General features: G+C 49.5%; 1 protein-coding gene across 1 annotated transcript in view; it reads left to right on the top strand.

The window, feature by feature from the left end:
- Nucleotides 1-25,544, top strand: part of loxl4 (lysyl oxidase-like 4) — a 168,545-nt gene that overhangs the window by 98,685 nt on the left and 44,316 nt on the right. Inside the window, exons 8-9 of the mRNA XM_085996117.1 lie at nucleotides 11,423-11,577; nucleotides 22,983-23,208. Coding sequence (XP_085852243.1) covers nucleotides 11,423-11,577; nucleotides 22,983-23,208 — 381 coding nt within the window. The remainder of the gene's footprint in view (nucleotides 1-11,422; nucleotides 11,578-22,982; nucleotides 23,209-25,544) is intronic.

The following is a 25,544-nucleotide window of genomic DNA, read 5'->3' as shown; positions in this document are numbered from 1 at the left end:
TCTCTCTCTCGCCTCTGAGTCAGAAGGCTGTGGGTTCATAGTCCCGGATGTAAGAAAACTACTAGGCACTTGGTCTAAGCGTTAAACAAAGCTTTAATCAACTGTTTTACAACATGGAGGTCTAGTTGTGTCTTTCACTAGTTCCTGTTAAGAATGTCCTGCGCAAGCTGGGCCCGTGCCCGAGTATTTATACTCTCCCTGGACAGCGCCACCCGTAGGCTGCTCAGTATTATTTCATAAGTCTTTCTTTCATGAATGACTGATTCATGTCAGTCCCCACTCCAGAGACTTGAGCACAAAAATCTAGGCTGACACGCCAGTGCAGTACTGAGGGAGTGCTGCGCTGTTGGAGGTGCCATCTTTCGGATGAGACATTAAACCGAGGCCCCGTCTGCTCTCTCAGGTGGATGTAAAAGATCTCACGGCGCTATTTTGAAGAAGAGCAGGGGGAGTTCTCCCCGGTGTCCTGGCCAATATATTCTTCTTCTTCTTCTCAGGCAGTCCCTCGGAACCGAGGATGACTTGCTTCCACATTAAAAATGAGTTCTCAGGTGACTGATGAGTCCAATGCGGGACCTACAGTCTCTGTCACAGGTGGGGCAGACGGTGGTTGAAGTGGCGGGTGGGTGGGGTGCTTGGGTTGACGTGCGCTCCTTCCGCTTGCTCCCGGCGAAGAGACTCGAGGTGTTCGGCGCCTTCCCGGATGCTTCGCCTCCACTTTGTGCAGACTTGGGCCAGGGATTCCCAGGTGTCAGTGGGGATGTTGCACTTTTTCAAGGAGGCTTTGAGGGTGTCCTTGAAGCGTTTCCTCTGCCCACCTGGGGCTCTCTTGCCGTGTCGGAGCTCCGAGTAGAGCGCTTGTTTTGGGAGTCTCGTATCGGGCATGCAGACGATGTGACCCGTCCATCGGAGCTGATCGAGCGTGGTCAAAGCTTCAATGCTGGGGATGTTGGCCTGAGCGAGAACACTGACTTTGGTGCACCTATCCTGCCAATGGGTTTGCAGGATCTTGCGGAGGCAGCGTTGGTGGTACCTCTCCAGTGCTTTGAGGTGCCTGCTGTACATGGTCCATGTCTCTGAGGCATACAGCAGGGTGGGTATCACTGCTGCTCTGTAGACCATGAGCTTAGTGCTGGGTTTGAGGTCCTTGTCTTCAAACACTCTCTTCCTCAGGCGACCGAAGGCTGCACTGGCACACTGAAGGCGGAGTTGGACTTCGTCATCAACGTCTGCCCTTGTTGACAGTAAGCTCCCGAGGTATGGAAAGTGGTCCACGTTGTCCAAGGCCTTGTCGTGGATTTTGATAATCGGGGGGCAGTACTGTGTGGTGGGGGCAGGTTGGTAGAGGACCTTTGTCTTACGGATGTTTAATGTAAGGCCTATGCTCTCGTATGCTTCGGTAAAGGTGTTGACAATGGTTTGGAGTTCGATCTCAGAGTGTGCCCAGACGCAAGCGTCGTCTGCATACTGTAATTCAACGACAGGATGGGACAACCTTGGATCTGGACTGGAGGCGACGGAGGTTGAACAGTTTCCCGTTTGTTCTGTAAATTAGCTCCAGTCCAGCGGGGAGCTTACTGAGGGTGAGATGGAGCATTGCAGCCAGGAAGATCGAGAAGAGCGTTGGTGCGATGACACAGCCTTGCTTGACCTAGGTCCGTACATGAATTGGGTCTGTGGTGGAACCATTGGTCAGGATCACTGCTCGCATGTCGTCGTGAAGCAGGCGGGGGATGGTGACAAACTTTTAAGGGCAGCCGAATTTGAGGAGGACACTCCATAATATATTATCCCTCAATCAACATCACTAAAAACAGATTATCTGGTCATTATCACATTTGTGGGAGCTTGCTGTGTGCAAATTGGTTGTCGCGTTTCCTACATTACAGCAGTGAGTACACCACAAATAAGTACTTAATTGGCCGTAAAGCGTTTTGGGACATCCGGTGGTCGTGAAAAGCGCTATAGAAATGCAAGTCTGTAAATAAATACAAGTCTTTCTGGGACCTGGACCTGGGTTGAAGCTGAAAGTTTATTCTTTCTGCTGACTATGTTAATAACCCTGGTTATTGAATTGAAAGAGTGATCCAATCTCACTGATTTTGAGTGGCCGTCACTTTTTCTTCGTGAAACTTCATTCTCCACTGTAAAAATGAACGACCTTGCTAATAATGGACTTACTGATCTTCAGGGGAATATTGCGGTCCTTTTTGGAATGCTGTTTTCAATCAAGTGCTCACAGATGTCCTATCATGGACTGATTTAAGTACGGTCCAATCATAGAATGATACAGCACAGACGGAGGCCATTCGGCCCATCGCGCCTGTGACGGCTCTTTGCTAGAGCTCTCCAATTAGTCCCACTTGAGGATGTAACTGGTAAAATAGATAAGGGAGAACCAGTGGATGTGGTGTATTTGGACTTTCAGAAGGCTTTCGATAAGGTCCCGCATAAGAGATTAGCGTGCAAAATTAAGGCACATGGGATTGGGGGCAAGGTATTGACTTGGATAGAGAACTGGTTGGCGGACAGAAAGCAAAGAGTTGGAATAAACGGGTTGTTTTCCGAGTGGCAGGCAGTGACTAGTGGGGTACCGCAAGGATCGGTCCTAGGACCCCAGCTGTTCACAATATATATTAATGATCTGGATGAGGGAATTGGATGTAATATCTCCAAATTTGCAGACGACACAAAGCTGGGGGGGAGGGTATGCTGTGAGGAGGATGTCGTGAAACTCCAGCACGATTTGGACAGGTTGGGTGATTGGGCAGAAACATGGCAAATGCACTATAATGTGGATAAATGTAAGGTTATCTACTTTGGTGGCAAAAACAGGAAGGCAGATTATTATTTGAATGGTAATAGATTGGGAGAAGGGGAAGTGCAAAGAGACCTGGGTGTTCTTGTACACCAGTCGCTGAAGGTAAGCATGCAGGTGCAGCAGGCGGTTAAGAAGGCAAATGGTATGTTGGCCTTCGTAGCAAGAGGGTTCGAGTACAAGAACAAGGATGTCTTGCTGCAGTTGTACAGGGCCTTGGTGAGACCACACCTTGAGTATTGTGTGCAGTTTTGGTCGCCTTACCTGAGGAAGGATGTTCTTGCCATGGAAGGAGTGCAGCGAAGATTCACCAGGCTGATACCTGGGATGGCAGGAATGACGTATGAGGAGAGATTGTGTCGATTGGGCTTATACTCAATGGAGTTTAGAAGATTGAGAGGGGATCTCATCGAAACCTATAAAATTCTGTCAGGTCTGGACAGACTAGATGCAGGAAGGATGTTTCTGATGGCCGGGGAGTCCAGAACCAGGGGTCATAGTCTAAGGATAAGGGGTAAGCCATTTAGGACTGAAATGAGGAGGAATTTCTTCACCCAGAGAGTGGTGAACCTGTGGAATTCTCTGCCACAGAGGGCGGTGGAGGCCAGTTCATTAAGTATATTCAAGAAAGAGTTGGATATATTTCTTAAGGCTAAAGGGATCAAGGGATATGGGGAGAAGGCAGGGACCGGGTACTGAATTTGGATGATCAGCCATGATCTCATTGAATGGCGGAGCAGGCTCGAAGGGCCGAATGGCCTACTCCTGCTCCTATCTTCTATGTATCTATGTATCACTCCCCCTGCTCTTTCCCTATTGCCCTGTAACTTTTTCCCTTCAAGTATTTATGCAACTCCCTTTTGAAAGTCACTATTAAATCTGCTTCCACCGCCGCTTTCAGGCCGCGCGTTCCAGATCGCAACACTCTGTGTAAAAAAGGTCTCCTCATGATCTGCTCCTTCTGATCATTAGCTACTGCCAGCATGATGTGACCGGCTTCAGCCTTTCCAAGAATTGGCAGTGTGGCCCAACGCCTCATCACTTAGAAAGAAAACAATTTAGTTGAACGCTGTAATCTATATTGGGTTAATTAGAACCTTTCCAAAATAAATGGCTGCGCATGTACTTTAAGTATAATGTTTGTTTATTGGACGGCATTCCTTCAAGACTCATAATTGTTGTGATAATGGCTGGCATTGCCATGGTAACGGGCCTGTCAGTATACTTATTTATGTTGCTATGTCGAGGCCCAGTGTCTGGTGGCAGCATTTGTCTGAGGGTAGGTTTATATTCAATAGTTGCGTTGCAACTTTTAAGTTCCTGGCTATATAATGGTACATTTTGAGTATTTTATAGACATCCCCTTACTTTAGTAAGTTTAACTGATTCTTGTCAGTATGAACGTTTAAAGACAGTCCCTCAACAATCAGTATTTGCCAACGTTTCAGAGAGGCAACGGCATAGATTCAGGCCAGACACTTCAGGCCGTCTGCTAAAATGCAAGCTCGTGGGAGATGTTGAATGCTACTTTATGTGAAGTTGTTTTGAGCCTGATTTAAATGTAGCTGCGATTGATTTCTCAGTCAGTTTTTGGAAGTTGAATGAATCCTAAAGCAAATGGGAATTGTCCAGGCCATGCACCTTTCCCAATACTGGATGGGGGGAGGTCCGTACAGATTGGCATTGTGAGCTTTTATGAGCAACTGCGTTCCAACTGCGGCCAGAACAAAACGATGGCGCCTTAACCTCGGCTGAAGATTGGCCGGAAACTGCGCTTACGTGGTGCATCCGGGGGTTTCCGCCAAAGTTACGCCGATAGGATCGGCAGTTCTCGGGCTTCCGGCTCCCAAGTTACGCCACAGAACAATATGGCTGGTGCTTGCCCATGGTATGGTAGAGACAACTGAAGCGGAGTTACCTCCTGGCGACCGGTTGCCTAGCAGCAGTGGCGAGAGCCTGTGGGAATAGGCCGCATGCCTGTCCTCTGGGCTTGGGGGTGGGGGGATGGGGGGAGTTGACACAGGAACAGCAGAAGAGCAGGGAAGAGGGGGAAAATAATAAACTTTTCTTTGGAATTAAAAAAAATCTTAGCGGGCAACGTTGGCACCAGTTTGGAGCAGTTATGAGTGTTCTAGGAGAAGGCACTAATTAAAACCTAGAGATCAAACGACTGGAGGCTATTCCATGTTAATCAACTTAAACAGAAATCCCGATGATCTCCTAATGGACTCATCTGTGTGTACCAAGGGACAAAAATTTGTAGCAGCCTTTGTGTGGGAATTAAAGTATTGCACATCTGGGCAACCAGCGTTCCTCCCCAGTGACTCACTGTAACCAGCAAACCACAAGCCTCTTCCGTAATCCATAATCTTTATTCCTAAACGTTTGCTTTATTCTCTCTGTCTTCTCTGGCAAACGCACCTCTCCAGTAGACCGCTCACAAAAGACGATGCAGATCAATGAAACAGAAACATGAAACGCATTGGCGTAAAGAGAGAAACCCTCCCCCTCTAATCTCCAGTCTCACATGAGTTTTGTTAATTATGTGCCTGTGTCTTCTAATAACACTCGAATTAATCTGCCTACATCTGAATTACTCACAACTCTCACCGTGCGATAGACATGGAATCACACCGCCTTATTTTTCCAGTGACAGCATGCTCAGTGGGAGCTTCGCAAAGACCTCGTGGATAATTGCACCGTCTGATGTGGCGCTGAGTCATAAAGTTCAGACAGGTCCCAGGCTCGATTCCCAGTCTCTGCTGAGTTTAAAGGAAGAGGACTTGCATTTCTATATTTTTAAGATTCTAAGATATCTAAGGTTCACCAGGCTGATACCTGGGATGGCAGGAATGACGTATGAGGAGAGATTGGGTCGATTGGGCTTGTACTCGTTGGAGTTTAGAAGAATGAGAGGGGATCTCATCGAAACGTATAAAATTCTGACAGGACTGGACAGACTGGATGCAGGAAGGATGTTCCCGATGGTCGGGGAGTCCAGAACCGGGGGTCACCGTCTAAGGATAAGGGGTAAGCCATTTAGGACTGAAATGAGGAGGAATTTCTTCACCCAGAGAATGGTGAACCTGTGGAATTCTCTACCACAGAAGGCAGTAGAGGCCAATTCATTAAATATATTCAAGAAGGAGTTGGATATATTTCTTAAGGCTAAAGTGATCAAGGGGTATGGGGAGAAGGCAGGGACAGGGTACTGAATTTGGATGATCAGCCATGATCTCATTGAATGGCGGAGCAGGCTCGAGGGGCCGAATGGCCTACTCCTGCTCCTATCTTCTATGTTTCTATTTCTGCCCAACTGGTCCGTGCCGGTGTTTTATGCTTCACGCGAGCGGCTGCCCACCCCTTGCTTCATCTCACCCCATCGCCATATCCTTCTGTTCCTTTCTCCCTCGGGTACTTACCTAGCTTCCCTTTTAATTGCACCTATGATCAGCAGTTGTAACATTTAGGAAAGAGCGAGTGATATGAAGGAAGGGGAGAAAACAGCTTGCGTTTTCAGTTCAGCGACCGACCTCCAGGCACTGCTTTGAGGAAAAAGGGAAGAACGAACTTGCGTTTCTCCAGCACCTTTCACAACCACCGGATGTCCCAAAACTTGAAGTACTTTTTGAAGTGCAGTCACTGTTGTAATGTAGGAAACGCGGCAGCCAGTTTGCGCACAGCAAGCTCCCAGAAACAGCAATGTGATAATGACCAGATCATCTGTTTTCAGTGATGTTGGTTGAGGGATAAATATTGGCCCCAGGACACCGGGGAGAATTCCCCTGCTCTTCTTCACAATAGTGGCCGTGGGATCTTTTATGTCCACCCGAGAGGGCAGACGAGGCCTCGGTTTAATGTCTCATCCGAAAGGCACCACCTCCGACAGCGCAGCACTCCCTCAGCACTGCACTGGGAGTGTCGGCCTGGATTTTGTGCTCAAGTCTCTGGAGTGGGACTTGAACCCACAACTTTAACCGAATACTTTTACCGAGTGATCAATGAGGAAACTCATTCTTTTCCTTTTCTACCTCTGAAAATGGTCATCCATTCATTGTCCTCTGCAAGTTCATGTTATTTTTATTCTTCCCCCCCCCCCCCCCCAACCTTGTAATATACAATTAATATTTGGCATGCAACCCACTTTGGGAGGAAAGTTAGGAAGCTATTTTTTTTATTTGTTTATGGGATGTGGGCGTCACTGACTAGGCCAGCATTTATTACCCATCCCTAGTTGCCCTTGAGAAGGTGGTGGTGAGCTGCCTTCTTGAACCGCTGCAGTCCATGTGGTGATGGTACTCCCACAGTGCTGTTAGGGATTTTGACCAGGATTTTGACCCAGCAACGATGAAGGAACGGCGATATAATTCTAAGTCAGGATGGTGTGTGACTTGAAGGGGAACCTGGAGGTGGTGGTGTTCCCATGCTCCTCCTGCCCTTGTCCTTCTAGGTGGTAGAGGTCGCGGATTTGGGCGGTGCTGCCGAAGAAGCCTTGGTGAGTTGCTGCAGTGCATCTTGTAGATGGTACACACTGCAGCCACGGTACGCCGGTGGTGGAGGGAGTGAATGTTTAAGCTGGTGGATGGGATGCCAATCAAGTGGACTGCTTTGTCCTAGATGGTGTTGAGCTTCTTGAGTGTTGTTGGAGCTGCACTCATCCAGGCAAGTGGGGAGTATTCCATCACACTCCTTACTTGTGCTTTGTAGATGGTGGAAAGGCTTTGGGGAGTCAGGAGGTGAGACACTCGCCTCAGAATACCCAACCTCTAACCTGCTCTTTAAAGAATGAATCATAATTTCCTTGGGGGAGCCCTTCATTTTCGCTTTGTAAACATAAATAGGCCAAGGAACCGCCCCATTTTCCTACTGTCTGAAATACTCCAGGCTCTGATGCAAGGCATGTTATTTGTGGCTCTCCCAGTAATAGATGGTATTCAAGGCCCTCTCTGTATGTCACCACCCTCACAATAGCCCAGTTCTTGGTTGGTTTCCAAGAAGTTGGGAGGAGATTATATATAAAACCTCAGAGACAAGTATGAGACCAAAGACATTTGCATTTATATCCTGCAGTAATTCTTAACAAGGTAATGGAGAATGGTGAGTGCAACATTTCCATGAATTACTTTGTGGAGTAAGTGTATTAAATAAGTGTCTTCCCCTGTAGGGTGTTGACTCTGTTTTTCCTTGGCACCGTCAGTATAACTTGGCTTATTCCTTATAACAAAATAAAGTCAGGGAGGCCATTCCGTTGATTTTTATCTCACACACTATGAAATAATAAACTATTTGACTGATTGTTTAATAGCCCTAAGCTCTGGAATTCCCTCCCTAAACCTCTCCGCCTCTCTCTCCTCCTTTAAGACGCTCCTTAAAACCTGCCTCTTTGACCAAGCTTTTGGTCACCTGACCTAATATCTCCTTATACAAAAAGAAAATACAGCGGATGCTGGAAATCTGAAATAAAAACAGAAAATACTGGAGATACTCAGCAGGTCAGGCAGCATCTATGAAGAGAGAAACAGAGTTAATGTTTCAGAACCTGATGAAAGGTCATCGACCTGAAATGCTAACATAGAAACATAGAAGATAGGAGCAGGAGTAGGCCATTCGGCCCCTCGAGCCTGTTCCGCCATTTAATGAGATCATGGCTGATCATCCAAATTCAGTACCCTGTCCCTGCTTTCTCCCCATATCCCTTGATCCCTTTAGCCTTAAGAAATATATCTAACTCCTTCTTGAATATATTTAATGAATTGGCCTCCACTGCCTTCTGTGGTAGAGAATTCCACAGGTTCACCACTCTCTGGGTGAAGAAATTCCTCCTCATCTCTGTCCTAAATGGCTTACCCCTTATCCTTAGACTGTGACCCCTGGTTCTGGACTCCCTGCCATTGGGAACATCCTTCCTGCATCTAGTCTGTTAGAATTTTATAAGTTTCAATTAACTCTGTTTCTCTCTTCACAGATGCTGCCTGACCTGCTGAGTATCTCCAGCATTTTCTGTTCTTATTTCTAATATCTCCTTATGTTGGCTCGGTGTCAAATTTTTTGTTTGATAATGTTCCTGTGAAGTGCCTTGGGACGTTTTAACTGAAGGCGCTCTATAAATGCAAGTTGTTGCTGATAATCGCTGTCTCCTTTCAATACAGAGGCTGCACATGCGCGGTATTTTGAATGGTCCGCACAGCCCTTTAAAAGGGCCGCGCAGGGCCAGGAGAAATTAGGGGGAACGTTGCTCCTAATCATTCCCGGACTCCCACTGCAAAAAGTGATTCCCTCCCCCTCTCGGGAATCGAAATTTGAATTCGGGCGGAGTTGATGAAGAGGTGTCTCAGACTGTATAAAGTCGATGAAACACTTTGGGTTTTTTCTGTGCTGACTGGGTGTGGGAGCGAGCTTACCTAACTGTGCGGGTGCAAATTGGAATGTGTGCCCCGGAGGGAGAGCTGGATCGTGTGTGTCTTTCAAAGAGTAGTGTGAGGAAGGCCGAGGGATTTCCGCTGGTGCAAACACATCATTTACTTTGGCCGAGATACACAGACACCTGGAGAGATCTTCTCGTTGTAAAGATAACTGCATTTGATCATCTTTGTTTCTTTTGGGTGTGAGGCAGAGTCTTTGCTGCGTGTAGATATTGCGTATCACAGCTGCTCAGACTATTCTACTGACATCCCAAGACTTTTCTTTGTGATTTACAAGTATGAGAAGCAAGGGAGTACGTTGAGTAGCAGCTTGACTCCATTTATAACACCCTGGACTCTGAGACAGATGTTAGTGGGCTCAAGTCCCACTCCAGAACTTGAGCACTTAATCCAGGCTGACACTTCTGACTGAGTGCTGTATTGTAGGAGGTGCACTCAACGGTTGAAAGTTAAACTGAATCTGCCTCTTCAGATGCATGCTATTTGCAGAAACATAGAAGATAGGAGCAGGAGTAGGCCATTCGGCCCCTCGAGCCTGTTCCGCCATTCAATGCGATCATAATCATAATCAACTTTTATTGTCATTGTTAGTGCACAAGTGCAGTACAACGAAATGTAGGCTTGCGGCTCCCGAGAGTGTACATTTAGATTAAGACATTTAAACATTCAACATACATTTGGCTTGTAATACATTAACATAAACATAACCATAATAAAGTGCATTGGCAGATGTGCAGGCTTTAGAGTTTATTTGTGGAGTTCAGTAGGATGACAACCCTGGGAAAGAAGCTGTTCCTAAATCTGGTCGTACGGGTGCGAATGCATCTGTAGCGTCTCCCAGATGGCAGGAGGGCGAACAGACTGTGGCTGGGGTGGGTAGGGTCTTTGATGATCGACCGTGACCTCCGTAAACAGCGTTTCTGGTATATGTGCTCTATGGTCGGTAGCCGGGTGCCGGTAATGCGTTGGGCAGTTTTGACTACCCGCTGCAGGGCTTTCCGGTCATAGTAGCTACAGCTGCCATACCATACTGTGATACAGTTCGTCAGGATGCTCTCTATTGTGCAGCGGTAAAAGTTAGAGAGGATCAGGGGTGACAGGTTACATCTCTTCAGCCTCCTTAGGAAATATAGGCGCTGCTGGGCCTTCTTCACCAGAGAGCAGGTGTTGAGGGACCAGGAGAGGTCTTCCGTGATGTGGACTCCGAGGAACTTAAAGCTGTCCACCCTTTCCACCACAGCCCCATGGATGTGGATGGGGGTGTGACTTCCGCCAAATTCAGTACCCTGTCCCTGCTTTCTCCCCATATCCCTTGATCCCTTTAGCCTTAAGAAATATATCCAACTCCTTCTTGAATATATTTAATGAATTGGCCTCCACTGCCTTCGGTGGTAGAGAATTCCACAGGTTCACCACTCTCTGGGTGAAGAAATTCCTCCTCATCTCAGTCCTAAATGGCTTACCCCTTATCCTTAGACTGTGACCCCTGGTTCTGGACTCCCCCGCCATCGGGAACATCCTTCCTGCATCTAGTCTGTCCAGTCCTGTCAGAATTTTATAAGTTTCAAAGAGCAGGGTGGTCTTCTGATCAAGATACCAAAAAAGAAAAAAGAAAGACTTGCATTTCTATAGCGCCTTTCACCACCTCAGGACGTCCCGAAGCGCTTTACAGCCAATGAAGTACTTTTGAAGTGGAGTCACTGTTGTAAATGTGGGAAACGCGGCAGCCAATTTGCGCACAGCAAGCTCCCACAAACAGCAATGTGGTGATGACTGGATAATCTGTTTTAGTGATGTTGACTGAGGGATAAATATTGGCCCCAGGACACCGGGGAGAACTCCCCCCCCCCGCTCTTCTTCGACCACAACCAACACATCAAAAAAGAAACAGATAAGTAAGTCGTTCATCTCATTGCTGTTCCTAATTCGGAGAGATGTAAAATGGGCTGCCCCTTGAGTAGATTGGGCCTATACTCTCTGCCGTTTAGAAGAAAATGAGAGGTGATCTCTTTGAAACATGTAAGATTCTGAGCGGGTTTGACAGGGTAGATGCTGAGAGGCTGTTTCCCCCTGGCTGGAGAGTCTAGCACTAGGGGGGCATAGTCTCAGGATAAGGGGTCAGCCATTCGCTGGATTATTAGTCCAAGACTATGGATTGCTAGTCCATTGTGACTTGTTGCAGGTGTTGGCCCCATCCATATGAATGAAGTAACATGCAGCGGCTTTGAGAAGTCCGTCACTGACTGCAGCTTCCAGGAGGTGACCGGCACGAACTGCAAACACGAAGAAGATGCAGCGGTCCGATGCAATATTCCACACATGGGATTCAAGAATAAGGTAAGGGAGAGTTTTTCAGATTTCAGTTAGTGTACTGTGAAATTGCCCATTACTACAAGGTGTGGTTTATGAGGAGTGTGCGCGCGTGTGAGTGTGAGTGTGTGTGAGTCTGTGGGTATATGTGTGTAAGTGGGTGGGTGTGGGTGTGTGTGTGAGTCTTTGGGTATATGTGTGTGAGTGGGTGTGAGTGTGCGTGTGTGAGTCTGTGGGTATATGTGTGAGAGTGGGTGTGAGTGTGCGTGTGTGAGTCTGTGGGTATATGTGTGAGAGTGGGTGTGAGTGTGAGTGTGTGTGAGTCTGTGGTATGTGTGTGTGGGTGTGAGTGTATGTGAGTCTGTGGTATATGTGTGTGAGTGTGTGTGTGTGTGAGTCTGTGGGTATATGTGTGAGAGTGGGTGTGAGTGTGAGTGTGTGTGAGTCTGGTATATGTGTGTAAGTGGGTGTGAGTGTGTGTGAGTCTGTGGTATATGTGAGTGGGTGTGTGTAGGTGTGAGTCTGTGGGTATATGTGTGTGAGTGAGTGTGAGTGTGTGTGTGAGTCTGGGTATATGTGTGTGAGTGAGTGTGTGTGAGTCTGTGGGTATATGTGTGAGAGTGAGTGTGTGTGTGTGAGTCTGTGGGTATATGTGTGAGAGTGAGTGTGAGTGTGTGTGAGTCTGTGGGTATATGTGTGAGAGTGAGTGTGAGTGTGTGTGAGTCTGTGGTATATGTGTGTAAGTGGGTGTGGGTGTGAGTGTGTGTGAGTCTGTGGTATATGTGAGTGTGAGTGTGTGTGTGAGTCTGTGGGTATATGTGTGAGAGTGGGTGTGAGTGTGAGTGTGTGTGAGTCTGTGGTATATGTGTGAGTGTGAGTGTGTGTGTGTGAGTCTGGGTATATGTGTGAGAGTGTGTGTGGGTGTGTGTGTGTGTGTGTGAGTCTGTGGGTATGTGTGTGTGTGTGAGTCTGTGGGTATATGTGTGTGAGTGAGTGTGAGTGTGTGAGTCTGTGGGTATATGTGTGAGAGTGAGTGTGTGTGTGTGAGTCTGTGGGTATATGTGTGAGAGTGGGTGTGAGTGTATGTGTGTGAGAGAGATTAGGCTTGAAATAAATTACCTACAGATAATTCCAATGCTAATAACGCCATGGGATCTTTTACGTCCACCTGAGAGGGCAGACGGGACCTCGGTTTAATGTCCCATCTGAAAGACGGCACCTCCGGCAGTGCAGCTCTCCCTCAGCACCGCACTGGGAGTGTCAGCTGAGATTTTGTGCTCAAGTCTCTGGAGTGAGACCTGAACCTGCGACCTTCTGAGCATATCAGGGCACCACTGATCATCCTTGTTGGGCTTTCAACTCTTCCAAATCAGCATAAGGTGTATCACAAGACACTTTAAAAAGGCTGGAACTTGGACCTGGGTGCACCTGTAAAACGAGCGCAACGTGACTCAATTTGGGGGACTGACATCCTGTGGCTCTAGGACGCCTGAAAAACATCCTCAAATTGGCTCGGGCCATTTTTCAGATGCCACCCCCCCCAGCGTCCGCCAAACGGGTGTCAGGTCCCTTGCATATGCAAATAAGGGGGCCTGATGCCTGTTTTCGGTCCCCCCGAACAGAAATGAGCCGGGCAGGCATTGGGCCCGGATTATTCAGCGGCCGTTGCAGCCTGATATACCTATCAATTCCTCCAATAAAAGGCGAAGAGTTACGAAGGTGACTAAAGGTTTTTATTGACTAAATAACAGAGCCCACTCTCGTGGGTGATCCGATCCAAGCAGGAGGAATACCAGCCAGTCGCTCACCTTTATACCTGGCCTGGTGGGTGGAGCCAAGGCGGAGTCGGCAGTGGTCATCCCAGGTATAGCAGTGTGGCAAGAGGCGACCTCGTACCGTGATACAATAGTGGTCAGTGATACAGTTATAACGAACAGTGGTGAACAGTGCTAACTACTAACAGTGATACAATAGTGAACGTGGTTTACCACATTCACCCCTTGTTTAGAATTAAGTCCGGCGGGGTGAAGTGTACTACCAATTCTGGTAGGTCAGTCTGTCCGGAGGCTTCGTAAGCCTCTCCGATCGCCGCAGCGGTGGTGTTGCCTTATCCGGTGCTGGTGCCTTATCCGGTGTTGATGCTGGTGTTTGCGTGGTCGGCGAGGGCTCGTGGGGTTCCGGCATGCCGTCTACCTGGACTGAGGTTGGGGGGGGTGGTGGCGGTGTTTCCGGATCGGCTGAGGGTGCGAGGTCTCGTAGGGAGACAGTGTCCTCCCGCCCGTCTGGGTACGCCACGTAGGCGTACTGGGGGTTGGCGTGCAGGAGGTTCACCCTCTCGACCAGGGGGTCCGTTTTATGGGTCCTCACGTGTTTCCGCAGCCAGACCGGCCCCGGGGCGGTCAGCCAGGTTGGTAGAGTGGTTCCCGTAGTCGACTTCCTGGGGAAAACGAACATTCGTTCATGGGGGGTGGTGTTAGTGGCCGTGCAAAGTAATGACCGGATGGAGTGCAGCGCTGTCGGGAGGACTTCTTGCCAGCGGGAGGTTGGGAGGCCCTTAGACTTTAAGGCTAAGAGGACGGCCTTCCATACCGTCGCGTTCTCTCTTTCCACCTGACCGTTACCTCTGGGGTTGTAGCTGGTGGTCCTGCTTGCTGCAATACCTCTCTCTAGGAGGAATTGCCGGAGTTCCTCGCTCATGAAGGAGGAGCCCCGGTCGCTGTGTATATAGTTCGGGAACCCGAACAAGGCGAAGAGGGCATTCAGGCACTTAATGACCGTGCTACTGGTCATGTCGGGGCAGGGGAAGGCAAAGGGGAAACGGGAGTACTCATCAACGATGTTGAGGAAGTACACATTACGGTCAGAGGACGGGAGGGGCCCCTTAAAGTCGATGCTCAGGCGCTCGAAGGGGCGGGTGGCCTTGATCAGGCTTGCTCGGTCCGGCCTATAGAAGTGCGGTTTGCACTCCGCACAGGTCTGGCAGTTCCTGGTCATGGTCCTGACCTCCTCGATGGAGTAGGTCAGGTTGCGGGCCTTAATGAAATGGTAGAGTCTGGTGACTCCGGGGTGGCAGAGCTGGTCGTGGAGGGTCTGAAGCCTATCGATATGCGCGCTGGCGCATGTCATTCGTGAAAGGGCATCAGGGGATTCGTTCAGCTTGCCTGGCCGGTACAAGATCTCATAATCGTAGGTGGAGAGCTCGATTCTCCATCTCAAAATCTTGTCATTCTTGATTTTGCCCTTCAGCTTGTTATTAAACATGAAAGCCACCGAACGCTGGTCGGTGAGGAGGGTAAATCGTTTGCCTGCCAGGTAGTGCCTCCAGCGCCGTACTGCCTCCACGATCGCCTGGGCCTCTTTCTCGACCGACGAATGTCGGATCTCGGGGCCCTGTAGGGTCCTTGAGAAGAAGGCCACTGGCCTCCCCTCCTGGTTTAGGGTGGCGGCTAAGGCGAAGTCGGATGCGTCGCTCTCCACCTGAAAGGGGATGGACTCGTCCACTGCGTGCATCGTGGCCTTGGCTATGTCTCCCTTAATGAGGGAGAAGGCCGCGCACGCCTCCTCCGTGAGGGGGAAGGAAGTGGCTTTCAGGAGGGGTCTGGCTTTGTCCGCGTAATTGGGTACCCATTGGGCATAGTAGGCGAAAAGCCCCAGGGTTCTCCTAAGTGCTTTAGGGCAGTGGGGGAGGGGTAGCTCCATGAGGGGGCGCATTCTTTCTGGGTCGGGGCCGATGATTCCGTTCTCCACTACGCAGCCGAGGATGGCAAGGCGCGTGGTGTTAAACACGCATTTCTCCTTATTGTAGGTGAGGTTCAGCCGTTGGGCCGTACGGAGGAATTTCTCCAGATTCGCGTCATGTTCCTGCCGGTCGCGGCCGCAGATAGTGACGTTATCTAGGTAGGGGAATGTAGCCTGCAGTTCGTTCTGGTCAACCATCTGGTCCATCTCCCTTTGGAAGACCGAGACCCCATTAGTGACACCGAAGGGGACCCTAAGGAAGTGGTATAGGCGCCCATTCGCCTCGAAGGCGGTATACTGGCGGTCCTCAGGGTGGATAGGGAGTTGGTGGTAGGCCGACTTCAGGTCGATGGTCGAGAATACTTTATACTGTGCAATCTGATTGACCATGTCAGATATGCGGGGGAGGGGGTATGCGTCCAGCTGGGTATATCTGTTTATGGTCTGGCTGTAGTCGATGACCAGGCGGTTTTTATCGCCGGTCTTTACGACTACGACCTGGGCACGCCAGGGGCTGCTGCTCCCCTCGATAATGCCCTCTTTCAGGAGGCGCCGCACCTCAGAGCTAATGAAGGCTCTGTCCCCGGCGCTATACCGCCTGCTTTTGGTAGCGACGGGTTTGCAGTCAGGGGTAAGGTTAGCAAACAGAGAGGGTGGCGGGACCTTGAGGGTGGAGAGGCTGCAGGTGTTACGCGGTGGGCGGTTTAACGTTTGCTGGTTGTTGACTGTGAGTGGGGGGAGGGGTCCACCGTATGCTAGGGTTACGCTTTGGAGGTGGGATTGGAAGTCCAGCCCTAGTAGGACGGCAGCGCAGAGATGGGGGAGGACGAGGAGTTTAAAGTTTTTATACTCCGTGCCCTTAACCGACAGGGTCACGACACAGTAGCCGCTGATGTCCGTGGCGTGGGACCTCGATGCCATCGAGATTCGGCTGCGCGTTGGTAGGACAGAGAGGGAGTAGTGGCTCACCGTGTCTGGGTGGATGAAGCTCTCCGTGCTTCCGCTGTCGAACAGGCAGGTCGTGGCGTGGCCGTTCACTTTGATGTCCATCATTGACTTGGACAGATGGTGCGGGCGGGCTTGGTCCAGGGTGACGGAAGCTAGTGTGTAGCCGAGCGAGTCGTTGTCATCTGCGGGCGAGGCGGTCGGGCGTGGTGAGTAAAATGGCGTCTCCCACGAGGTAGGGCCCCATGAGGCACTATTGGGGTCGGTTGCCTTAATCAAAGATGGCCGCCCCCATGACTCATGTGTGGGGATGCTGGCCTCAGTTGCCCTAAACAAAGATGGCCGCCCCCATGACTCATGTGTGGGGATGCTGGCCTCAGTTGCCCTAAACGAAGATGGCCGCCCCCATAGTTCGCATGCGGCACTGCTGGCCTCTGAGGATCCGCTCCTGCAGGCCTTGGAGAAGTGGCCTTTCTTCAGGCAGGTTTTACATATGGAGTTCTTGGCTGGGCAGCGCGACCTCGGGTGCTTCTCCTGGCCACAAAAAAAACAGCCGGCGGCCCGATCGCGGATGCCCGATGTCGGGGCCGGTGCCGGGGGTGGCGGGGCCGGTCGGGTCCGGGACGCCGACGCAGAGGTAGGTCCCGGGGGCGGCGCTGGGAAGGGTGCTGTGGTAGGGGTCGGGCCCGAGTCCCAGGGTCGCGAGCAGTACCTGGTGAATGCTTCCTGATCTTGGTGGGCCACTTCCAGGGAGATAGCGAGGGCTTCAGCTTTTTCCATGCTGAGGTCTTTAGCTTCCAGCAGTCTTTGCCGTGAGTACTCGGACCGTAGGCCTTTCAGGAATGCGTCGCGGATATTATCTTCAGTATTTTCGGCTGCCGACACCGATTTAAACTCACAGTTCCTGGCGAGTGCATATAGCGCCTGTGAGAATTCGGCTACTGATTCTCCTGGCTGTTGCGGCCGTGATCTTAGGAGGTGCCTAGCGTACATGTAGTTTACCGGGGTCCGGTACTTCTGTTTCAGCAGGTTGATGGCGGTCTCGTAGGTAGTCATGTCCTCGATGAGAGTGTATACTCTCGGGCTCAGTTGTGCCTGCAGGACACTTAGTTTGGATGCCTGAGGGACGCTGGATTCTCTCAGGTATGATTCGAAGCAGACCAGCCAGTGTTTAAAGTCTGCGGCTGAGTTTGCTGCTCGTGGGTTCAGGTCCAGGTACGGCGGTCTGAGGGCTCGCAGCCAAGCTGGCTGGTGTGGCTGTGCTCCTGGGAGCTGCGCTGGTGGCTCCTCCGCCGGTTGTGACTCGTTGTTGGACATCATTAAATTTAGTCAATAAAATTGATATACCTATCAATTCCTCCAATAAAAGGCGAAGAGTTACGAAGGTGACTAAAGGTTTTTATTGACTAAATAACAGAGCCCACTCTCGTGGGTGATCCGATCCAAGCAGGAGGAATACCAGCCAGTCGCTCACCTTTATACCTGGCCTGGTGGGTGGAGCCAAGGCGGAGTCGGCAGTGGTCATCCCAGGTATAGCAGTGTGGCAAGAGGCGACCTCGTACCGTGATACAATAGTGGTCAGTGATACAGTTATAACGAACAGTGGTGAACAGTGCTAACTACTAACAGTGATACAATAGTGAACGTGGTTTACCACACAGCCTAAGCAACAGACGCCAATGAAAGGTTCCGCAGCACTCCTGACCCCGCCCCCCCCCGCCCGCCGTGCCCCCCCCACCCCCGCTGCTGCTGAGCGGCCTTCCCCCCAATCGTCCTGCCACTTACCTGAGTAGGGTCGGTAACCGTCCAGGTTTACCCTGTAACCTCCAGGAATTAAAGACAAATCTCCTGAACACTGCTGGGAGCAAAATCAGAGCGGCCGTTAGAAAATAGCTTTTTTTTTAAAAAAAAGTTTCTTTGAAGACTTTTGTTTACTAGTTATAAAAATATCGGACATGAGAATAAAGGCTGTTTGACAGGATGTTGCCACGACTGGAGAATTTTAGCTATGAGGAAAGGTTGGATAGGCTGGGGTTGTTTTCTTTGGAACAGAGCAGGCTGAGGAGAGACCTTATGGAGGTGACGTAAGAAAACTACTAGGCACTTGGTCTAAGCATTAAACAAAGCTTTAATCAACTGTTTTACAACATGGAGGTCTAGTTGTGTCCTTCACTAGTTCCTGTTAAGAATGTCCTGCGCAAGCTGGACTCGTGCCCGAGTATTTATACTCTCCCTGGACAGCGCCACCCGTAGGCCACTCAGTTGATTCATGTCAGGAGGTGTATACAATTTAAAAAAAAATTCATTCATGGGATGTGGGCGTCACTGGCAAGGCCAGCATTTATTGCCCATCCCTAATTGCCCCTTGAGAAGGTGGTGGTGAGCCGCCTTCTTGAACCGCTGCAGTCCGTGTGGTGAAGGTACTCCCACAGTGCCGTTAGGGAGGGAGTTCCAGGATTTTGACCCAGCGACGATGAAGGAATGGCTGATATACTTCTAAGTCAGGATGGTGTGTGACTTGGAGGGGAACTTGGAGGTGGTGGTGTTCCCATGCGCCTGCTGCCCTTGTCTTTCTAGGTGGAAGAGGTCGCAGGTTTGGGAGGTGCTGTCGAAGAAGCCTTGGGGGGGCCTTATGAGGGGGCTGAGATAGAGTGGACAGGAAGGACCCATTTCCCTTAGCAGAGAGGTCAATAACCAGGGGGCATAGATTTAAAGTAATTGGTAGAATGATTAGAGGAGAGTTGAGGAGAACTTTCTTCACCCAGAGGGTGGTGGGGGTCTGGAACTCACTGCCTGAAAGGGTGGTAGAGGCAGAAACCCTCACCACATTTAAAAAGTACTTGGATATGCACCTGAAGTGCCGTAACCTACAGGGCTACGGACCAAGAGCTGGAAAGTGGGATTGGGCTGGAGAGCTCTTTTTTCGGCCGGTGCGGGCACGATGGGTCGAATGGCCTCCTCCTGTGCCGTAAGCCTCTATGATTCTACGACTGACAGTCAAGAACCATCCAATCAGGTGACGAAGAGTCCGTTCGCGTTCTGATTGGCCGTGGGAGGGCGGGGGGGACGGGGTGGTTAGAGGCGGGAGGTCATGTGATGAAGCCTCCAGGAATACATCCAACCAGAGACAGGCGGTCTGAAATTAGTTGCTGCCACATGGAGGTGGCGGGGAAGCTCGCCCGGATTATTTAGTCACGGCCCGAGGCCTGATCTCGGGGCTCCCAGTTCAGGCGTGCCTGGTGGCTGTTCCGGGCGCTGACGAATTTCCATCCCTTTTTACATTGAAGTCAGCACCCCCTTTAAGAACAATAGCAATTTGAGGCTGAAAAAGGAAGTCTGCTGAACTTCACCATTCGGAAGCTCGGGCAATACTAAAATCAAATGGATGTCACACATGGTTGGAAACAATGATTATAAAAAGTCCACATTGTTGCAAAGAAAGGCTCATTAATACTCATTAGGTTCTTTGTGCAACACACCGATTTTTAAAGTGAGTTTGAAGTCAACCCTGAATTCTATAATATTTCTGTTTTGAGTGAATCTGATTATTTTTTACCTTTTTTTGGTGGGGGGTGGCGGGGGGATTGCTGAGGTACCCATTGTCAGTTTGGGCCGAGGTTAAGGCAGTGCTCTTGACCGATTTGAGGAGAGAATTTCTGTCACCCGTCACCCCCTGTGCTCGCTGACCCACATTGGCTCCCGGTCCAGCAACACCTCGATTTTAAAATTCTCATCCTTGTTTTCAAATCCCTCCATGGCCTCCTCGCCCCTCCCTATCTCTGTAATCTCCTCCAGCCCTATAACCCTCCGAGATATCTGCGCTCCTCCAATTCTGACCTCTTGTGCATCCCCGATTTTAATCGCTCCACCATTGGCGGCCGTGCCTTCAGCTGCCTGGGCCCTGAGCTCTGGAATTCCCTCCCTAAATCTCTCCGCTCTCTCTCCTCCTTTAAGACGCTCCTTCAAACCTACCTCTTTGACCAAGTTTTTGCTCACCTGCCCGAATAGCTCCTTATGTGGCTCGGTGTCAAATTCTATTTGTTAACATTCCTCTGAAGCACCTTGGGACATTTTACTACGATAAAGGCGCTATATAAATACAAGTTGTTGTTGATTCTTTCACATCCTCGACAGCCCTCGACAGCCAATGGGTTGCTTCTGAAATGTAGAGAAAAAAAGCTAAAATACTGCGGATGTTGGAAATCTGAAATTATAACCGAGCATGCTGGAAACACGCAGTAGTTCAGGCAGCAGCTATGGAGAGAGCGGGCAAGTTGGCGTATCGAGTTCGGATCCTTTATCCAAACAAAGGGTCTAAGTGCCTGTTTCTCTCTCCACAGGTGCTGCCTGACCTGAGTATTTCCAGCCTGCTCTGATTTTGTTTTTGAAGTGTGGCCGCTGCTGTTTTCTAGGAAAACGCGACAGCTAATTTATTTTTTATTCGTTCTCGGGATGTGGGCGTCGCTGGCAAGGCCAGCATTTATTGCCCATCCCTAGTTGCCCTGGAGAAGGTGGTGGTGAGCCGCCTTCTTGAACCGTTGCAGTCCGTGTGGTGAAGGTGCTCCCACAGTGCTGTCAGGGAGGGAGTTCCAGGATTTTGACCCAGTGACGATGAAGGATTGGCGATATATTTCCAAGTCTGGATGGTGTGTGACTTGGAGGGGAACTTGGAGGTGGTGGTGTTCCCATGCGCCTGCTGCCCTTGTCCTTCTAGGTGGTGAAGGTCATGGGTATTGCGCACAGTAAGGTCCCACAAACACAAATAAGATGAATGTCTTGTTCACCTGTTTTTAGTGATGTTGAATGAGACATAAACACCGGCTAGGAGGCCAGTAGAACTCCCCTGCTCTTTATCGAATAGTGACATGGGATCTTTTACATCTACCTAAGAGAGCAGAAGGGGCCTCGGTTTGACATCTCCTCTGAAAAACTGCCCATCCGACAGTGCAGCGCTCCCTCAGTACTGCCCCTCCGATACTGTGGCGCTCCCTCAGTACTGCCCCTCCGACACTGCGGCACTCCCTCAGTACTGCCTCTCTGACAGTGCAGCGCTCCCTCAGTACTGCTCCTCCGATAGTGCAGTGCTCCCTCAGTATTGACCCTCCGACAGTGCGGCGCTCCCTCAGTACTGAGCCTAGATTATGTGCTCATGTCCTGATTCAGATGTGCAAGAGCTAGGACTGGACCAAGGGGACAAAGAGAAAAATGCTGACAGTTTCCATTAGATGTAATGGCTGAAGCTTATCGTGCAGAGTAACTGCATCTGTGCTCTATATGATGGTGATGGAACAGATAGCTGAATGGACATCATAGTAGTACACGGGCCTACTCATTATCTCTGTGAGGAAGTGCTAAGTCCTGAACACTCAACACATACAGTTGAACTATCCTGCACCAAATGGCCAGTGTCAGCCATGGCTCAGTGGGTCAGAAGGTCGTGGGTTCAAGTCTCACACCAGAGACTTGAGCACAAAATCTCAGGCTGACACTCCCAGTGCAGTACTAAGGGAGTGCTGCACTGTCGGGGGTGCCGTCTTTCAAATGAGACGTTAAACCGACGTCTGCTCTCTCAGGTGGACGTAAAAGATCCCACAGCAGAGTGAGTTCTCCCCAGTGTCCTGGCCAATCCCTCAATCAACATTACAAAAAGGGTTAGACCAGAAACGTCGACTTTATTTTCTCTCCACGGATGTTGCCTGGCCTGCTGAGTTTTTCCAGCATTTTCTGTTGTTATCACAAAAATACAGATTATCTGGCCATTATCACATTGCTGTTTGTGGGAACTTGCTGTGTGCAAATTGGCTGCAGCGTTTTCCACATTAAAACAGTGACTCCACTTTAAAAAGTACTTCATTGGCTATAAAGCGCTTTGGGACATTGTGAAAGGCACTATATAAATGTAATTTTCTCTTTTTCTTTTCAAACGTGGCTTAACTCACTACAGTGAAGGGGCTACACACACGGGTGTACCACAAAGAAACTCCATGTCCTTGATTTCTATTTTTTTATATATAAATGTCACATACAGACACACAAACACCTTCAGTTACTTTTGTATTACAGCCATTCTGCATAGCAACATCCCACAAACAGCAAAGAGACTAATGTTCATCTCATTGTCATCCGTGGGATGTCTCTGGCAAAATGCTGCCTGCACAACAATGGTCCTTGCACTTCAGAAAGTTCATTCATCGTATGTGAAGCACCTTGAGATACTTTGATGTCGTGATAACTCTATAAAAAATAGAAGTATTTCTTCCGGCTGCCAGTGGTGTGTGGCCTGGGAAGACCAGAGAGCAAAAATTAAGGAGGGAATTAGAAGGTTAATACAAAGAAAAAGTATTGTCTTTAGTCATATAAAAAAAAACTTGCCCAAGGCGCTTCACAGGAGCGATTATCAAGCAAAATTTAACACCGAGCCACGTAAGGAGATATTAGGGCAGGTGACCAAAAGCTTGGTCAAAGAGGAAGGTTTTAAGGAATGACTTAAAGGAGGAAAGAGAGGCGGAGAGGTTTAGGGAGGGAATTCCAGAGCTTAGGGCCCAGGCAGCTGAAGGCACGGCCGCCAATGGTGGAGCGATTATAATTTGAGGATGCACAAGCGGTCAGAATTGGAAGCACACAGAGATCTCGGAGGGTTGTAGGGCTGGAGGAGATTGCAGCGATAGGGAGAGGGGTATATGGAGGGAGATTTGAAACACCTTGAGGAGTTAACTAGAAGGTGATTGTTCTTCCTGTCCCAAATATAGATCCGGTTGAATGGCGGCCGCAACCCCTTTGAAGGCCGTGTGGAGATCCTGACGGAAGTCAATGGCACGATGAATTGGGGCGCTGTGTGTGGCGAGAATTGGAGACTGACTGAGGCTATGGTGGTGTGCCGACAGCTGGGGTTAGGCTTTGCCAACCATGCACTACAGGTAGGTGCTGAGGGAGGAGATGAGCTCCCATCTCACTTCATACCTGGGCAGCAAATCTAACAATGTGGCCATTTAATGGATGTTTCACCCTTCAGGGATGAATCTGTGCTCAAAATCCAAGATAAAACAAGGGAACATGGATCAAGGAAAGACCATTCGGCCCATCAACTTGCTCCTTCTATAGATCATGTACAACCTACCCTATTGTCGAGAAACTCCAGTACGATTTGGACAGATTGGGTGATTGGGCAGAAGCATGGCAAATGCACTATAATGTGGATAAATGTGAGGTTATCCACTTTGGTGGCAAAAACAGGAAGGCAGATTATTATTTGAATGGCAATAGATTGGGAGAAGGGGAAGTGCAAAGAGACCTGGGTGTTCTTGTGCACCAGTCGCTGAAGGTAAGCATGCAGCTGCAGCAGGCGGTTAAGAAGGCAAATGGTATGTTGGCCTTCGTAGCAAGAGGGTTCGAGTACAGGAACAAAGATGTCTTGCTACAGCTGTACAGGGCCTTGGTGAGACCGCACCTTGAGTATTGTGTGCAGTTTTGGTCGCCTTACCTGAGGAAGGACGTTCTTGCCATGGAAGGAGTACAGCGAAGATTCACCAGGCTGATACCTGGGATGGCAGGAATGACGTATGAGGAGAGATTGTGTCGATTGGGCTTATACTCACTGGAGTTTAGAAGATTCAGAGGGGATCTCATCGAAACCTATAAAATTCTGTCAGGCCTGGACAGACTAGATGCAGGAAGGATGTTTATGATGGCCGGGGAGTCCAGAATCAGGGGTCATAGTCTAAGGATAAGGGGTAAGCCATTTAGGACTGAAATGAGGAGGAATTTCTTCACCCAGAGAGTGGTGAACCTGTGGAATTCTCTGCCACAGAGGGCGGTGGAGGCCAGTTCATTAAATATATTCAAGAAGGAGTTGGATATATTTCTTAAGGCTAAAGGGATCAAGGGATATGGGGAGAAGGCAGGGACAGGGTACTGAATTTGGATGATCAGCCATGATCTCATTGAATGGCGGAGCAGGCTCGAGGGGCCGAATGGCCTACTCCTGCTCCTATCTTCTATGTTTCTATGTTTAACCCATTTAATCTCCTGAGGCAAAGTTCTTCATAATCATCTCCTGACCCCGCCTTGCCCCATCCCCTCACAAAGCCCCAGAATATTCATCTATCCCCACATCTCCACTATTCATTCCTGGCCAGTTGTCCACCATACCAACATTTGCCTTGTGTATTTTTGTAACGTTGCACGTGTGAGAGGGCTTTGCTCTTGAAAAGAAGTCGGTCCGAGTCACCAGTAAACATAACTGAGCCCCTGCGCAGTCCTGACGGAGTGAGCAGTCAGGGTTTCAACTCGCAATCCGCCAACTGGAAGTGAAGTGAAAGGGAGGAGGGCCTCTCAAACAAACACTTGGAACTGTCACTGGGATTGGAAGCTGTTCAATTCTTGAACGAGACAGTCTGCTCTTTGGAATGGGCTGTTTGGAAATGTCCATGATCTAAAACCGATGACAAAAGGCAGGAATGGTGGGGTTCCACTGCCACCATTCGACTCGCTGTGAAGGCAGGTCAGAAGAGGCGTGTACATCTCTAATGCTCACTTCAGTGTCTCATGGTGCGTTAGTTATTCAGGTTTACAACTAATTTTCATTATCAGCAAAGTAAATATTGAAAGCCCTGGGGCCCGACTCTCTGCCTTGCTTCTAACTGACCCCATCCTACATTCAACTTGGCAAACCAATGCATTATCTAACTCCCAAGTGTCTTTGAGAAGTTTGGGGGTCATTTGGACTTTGGACAATAGTGTAAAACGGGCGATATCGATTTGGCCGCCCGTTTCCATCTCTCCCGGTATCAATGGGACGTCAATGGAATGAAAACCGGGAGAGATGTATAACGAGTGGCTGATCCGATATCGTCCATTTTACACTATCGCCCAAGGTCCAAAAGACCCCCAATCGTGTCTAGAGAATGATGATGGGGAGTGGTTGGGGGAAATTGGGCCGCACAGTGAGTTAGTATCCTCTCCACTCACCTCTGGAGCGAGATTCAAATCCAGCCTTGACTAATGGGATAAAAGTCCCCTCTGTCTGTTTTGTTGTAAGGGTCAACTCAAGTCATTTGTGAGCATTGATTCACAGCGTAAAACTGCCCCTAATTCAGCAAGAAACTGGCAGTCTCACTCGGAGAGTACACAGGATGGTGAGGACCATAGGAACAGGAGGAGGTCATTCAGCTCCTCGAGCCTGTTCCGTCATTCAATTCGATCATGGCTGATCTGTATCTTAACTCCGTCCACCTGCCTTGGCTCCGTTACCCTCGATACCCTAGTGTGTAGTGTGGGAAATGTACAGAGGAAATCCCACACTGGTGCAATAG

Source organism: Somniosus microcephalus, chromosome 8, assembly GCF_052327205.1.
Source record: "Somniosus microcephalus isolate GS21.2 chromosome 8, FLI_Smic_1.0, whole genome shotgun sequence".
In the NCBI taxonomy this organism is placed as follows: domain Eukaryota; kingdom Metazoa; phylum Chordata; class Chondrichthyes; order Squaliformes; family Somniosidae; genus Somniosus; species Somniosus microcephalus.
The sequence above is the reverse complement of the archived record's forward strand: the minus strand, read 5'-3'. Positions and strand labels throughout refer to the sequence as shown.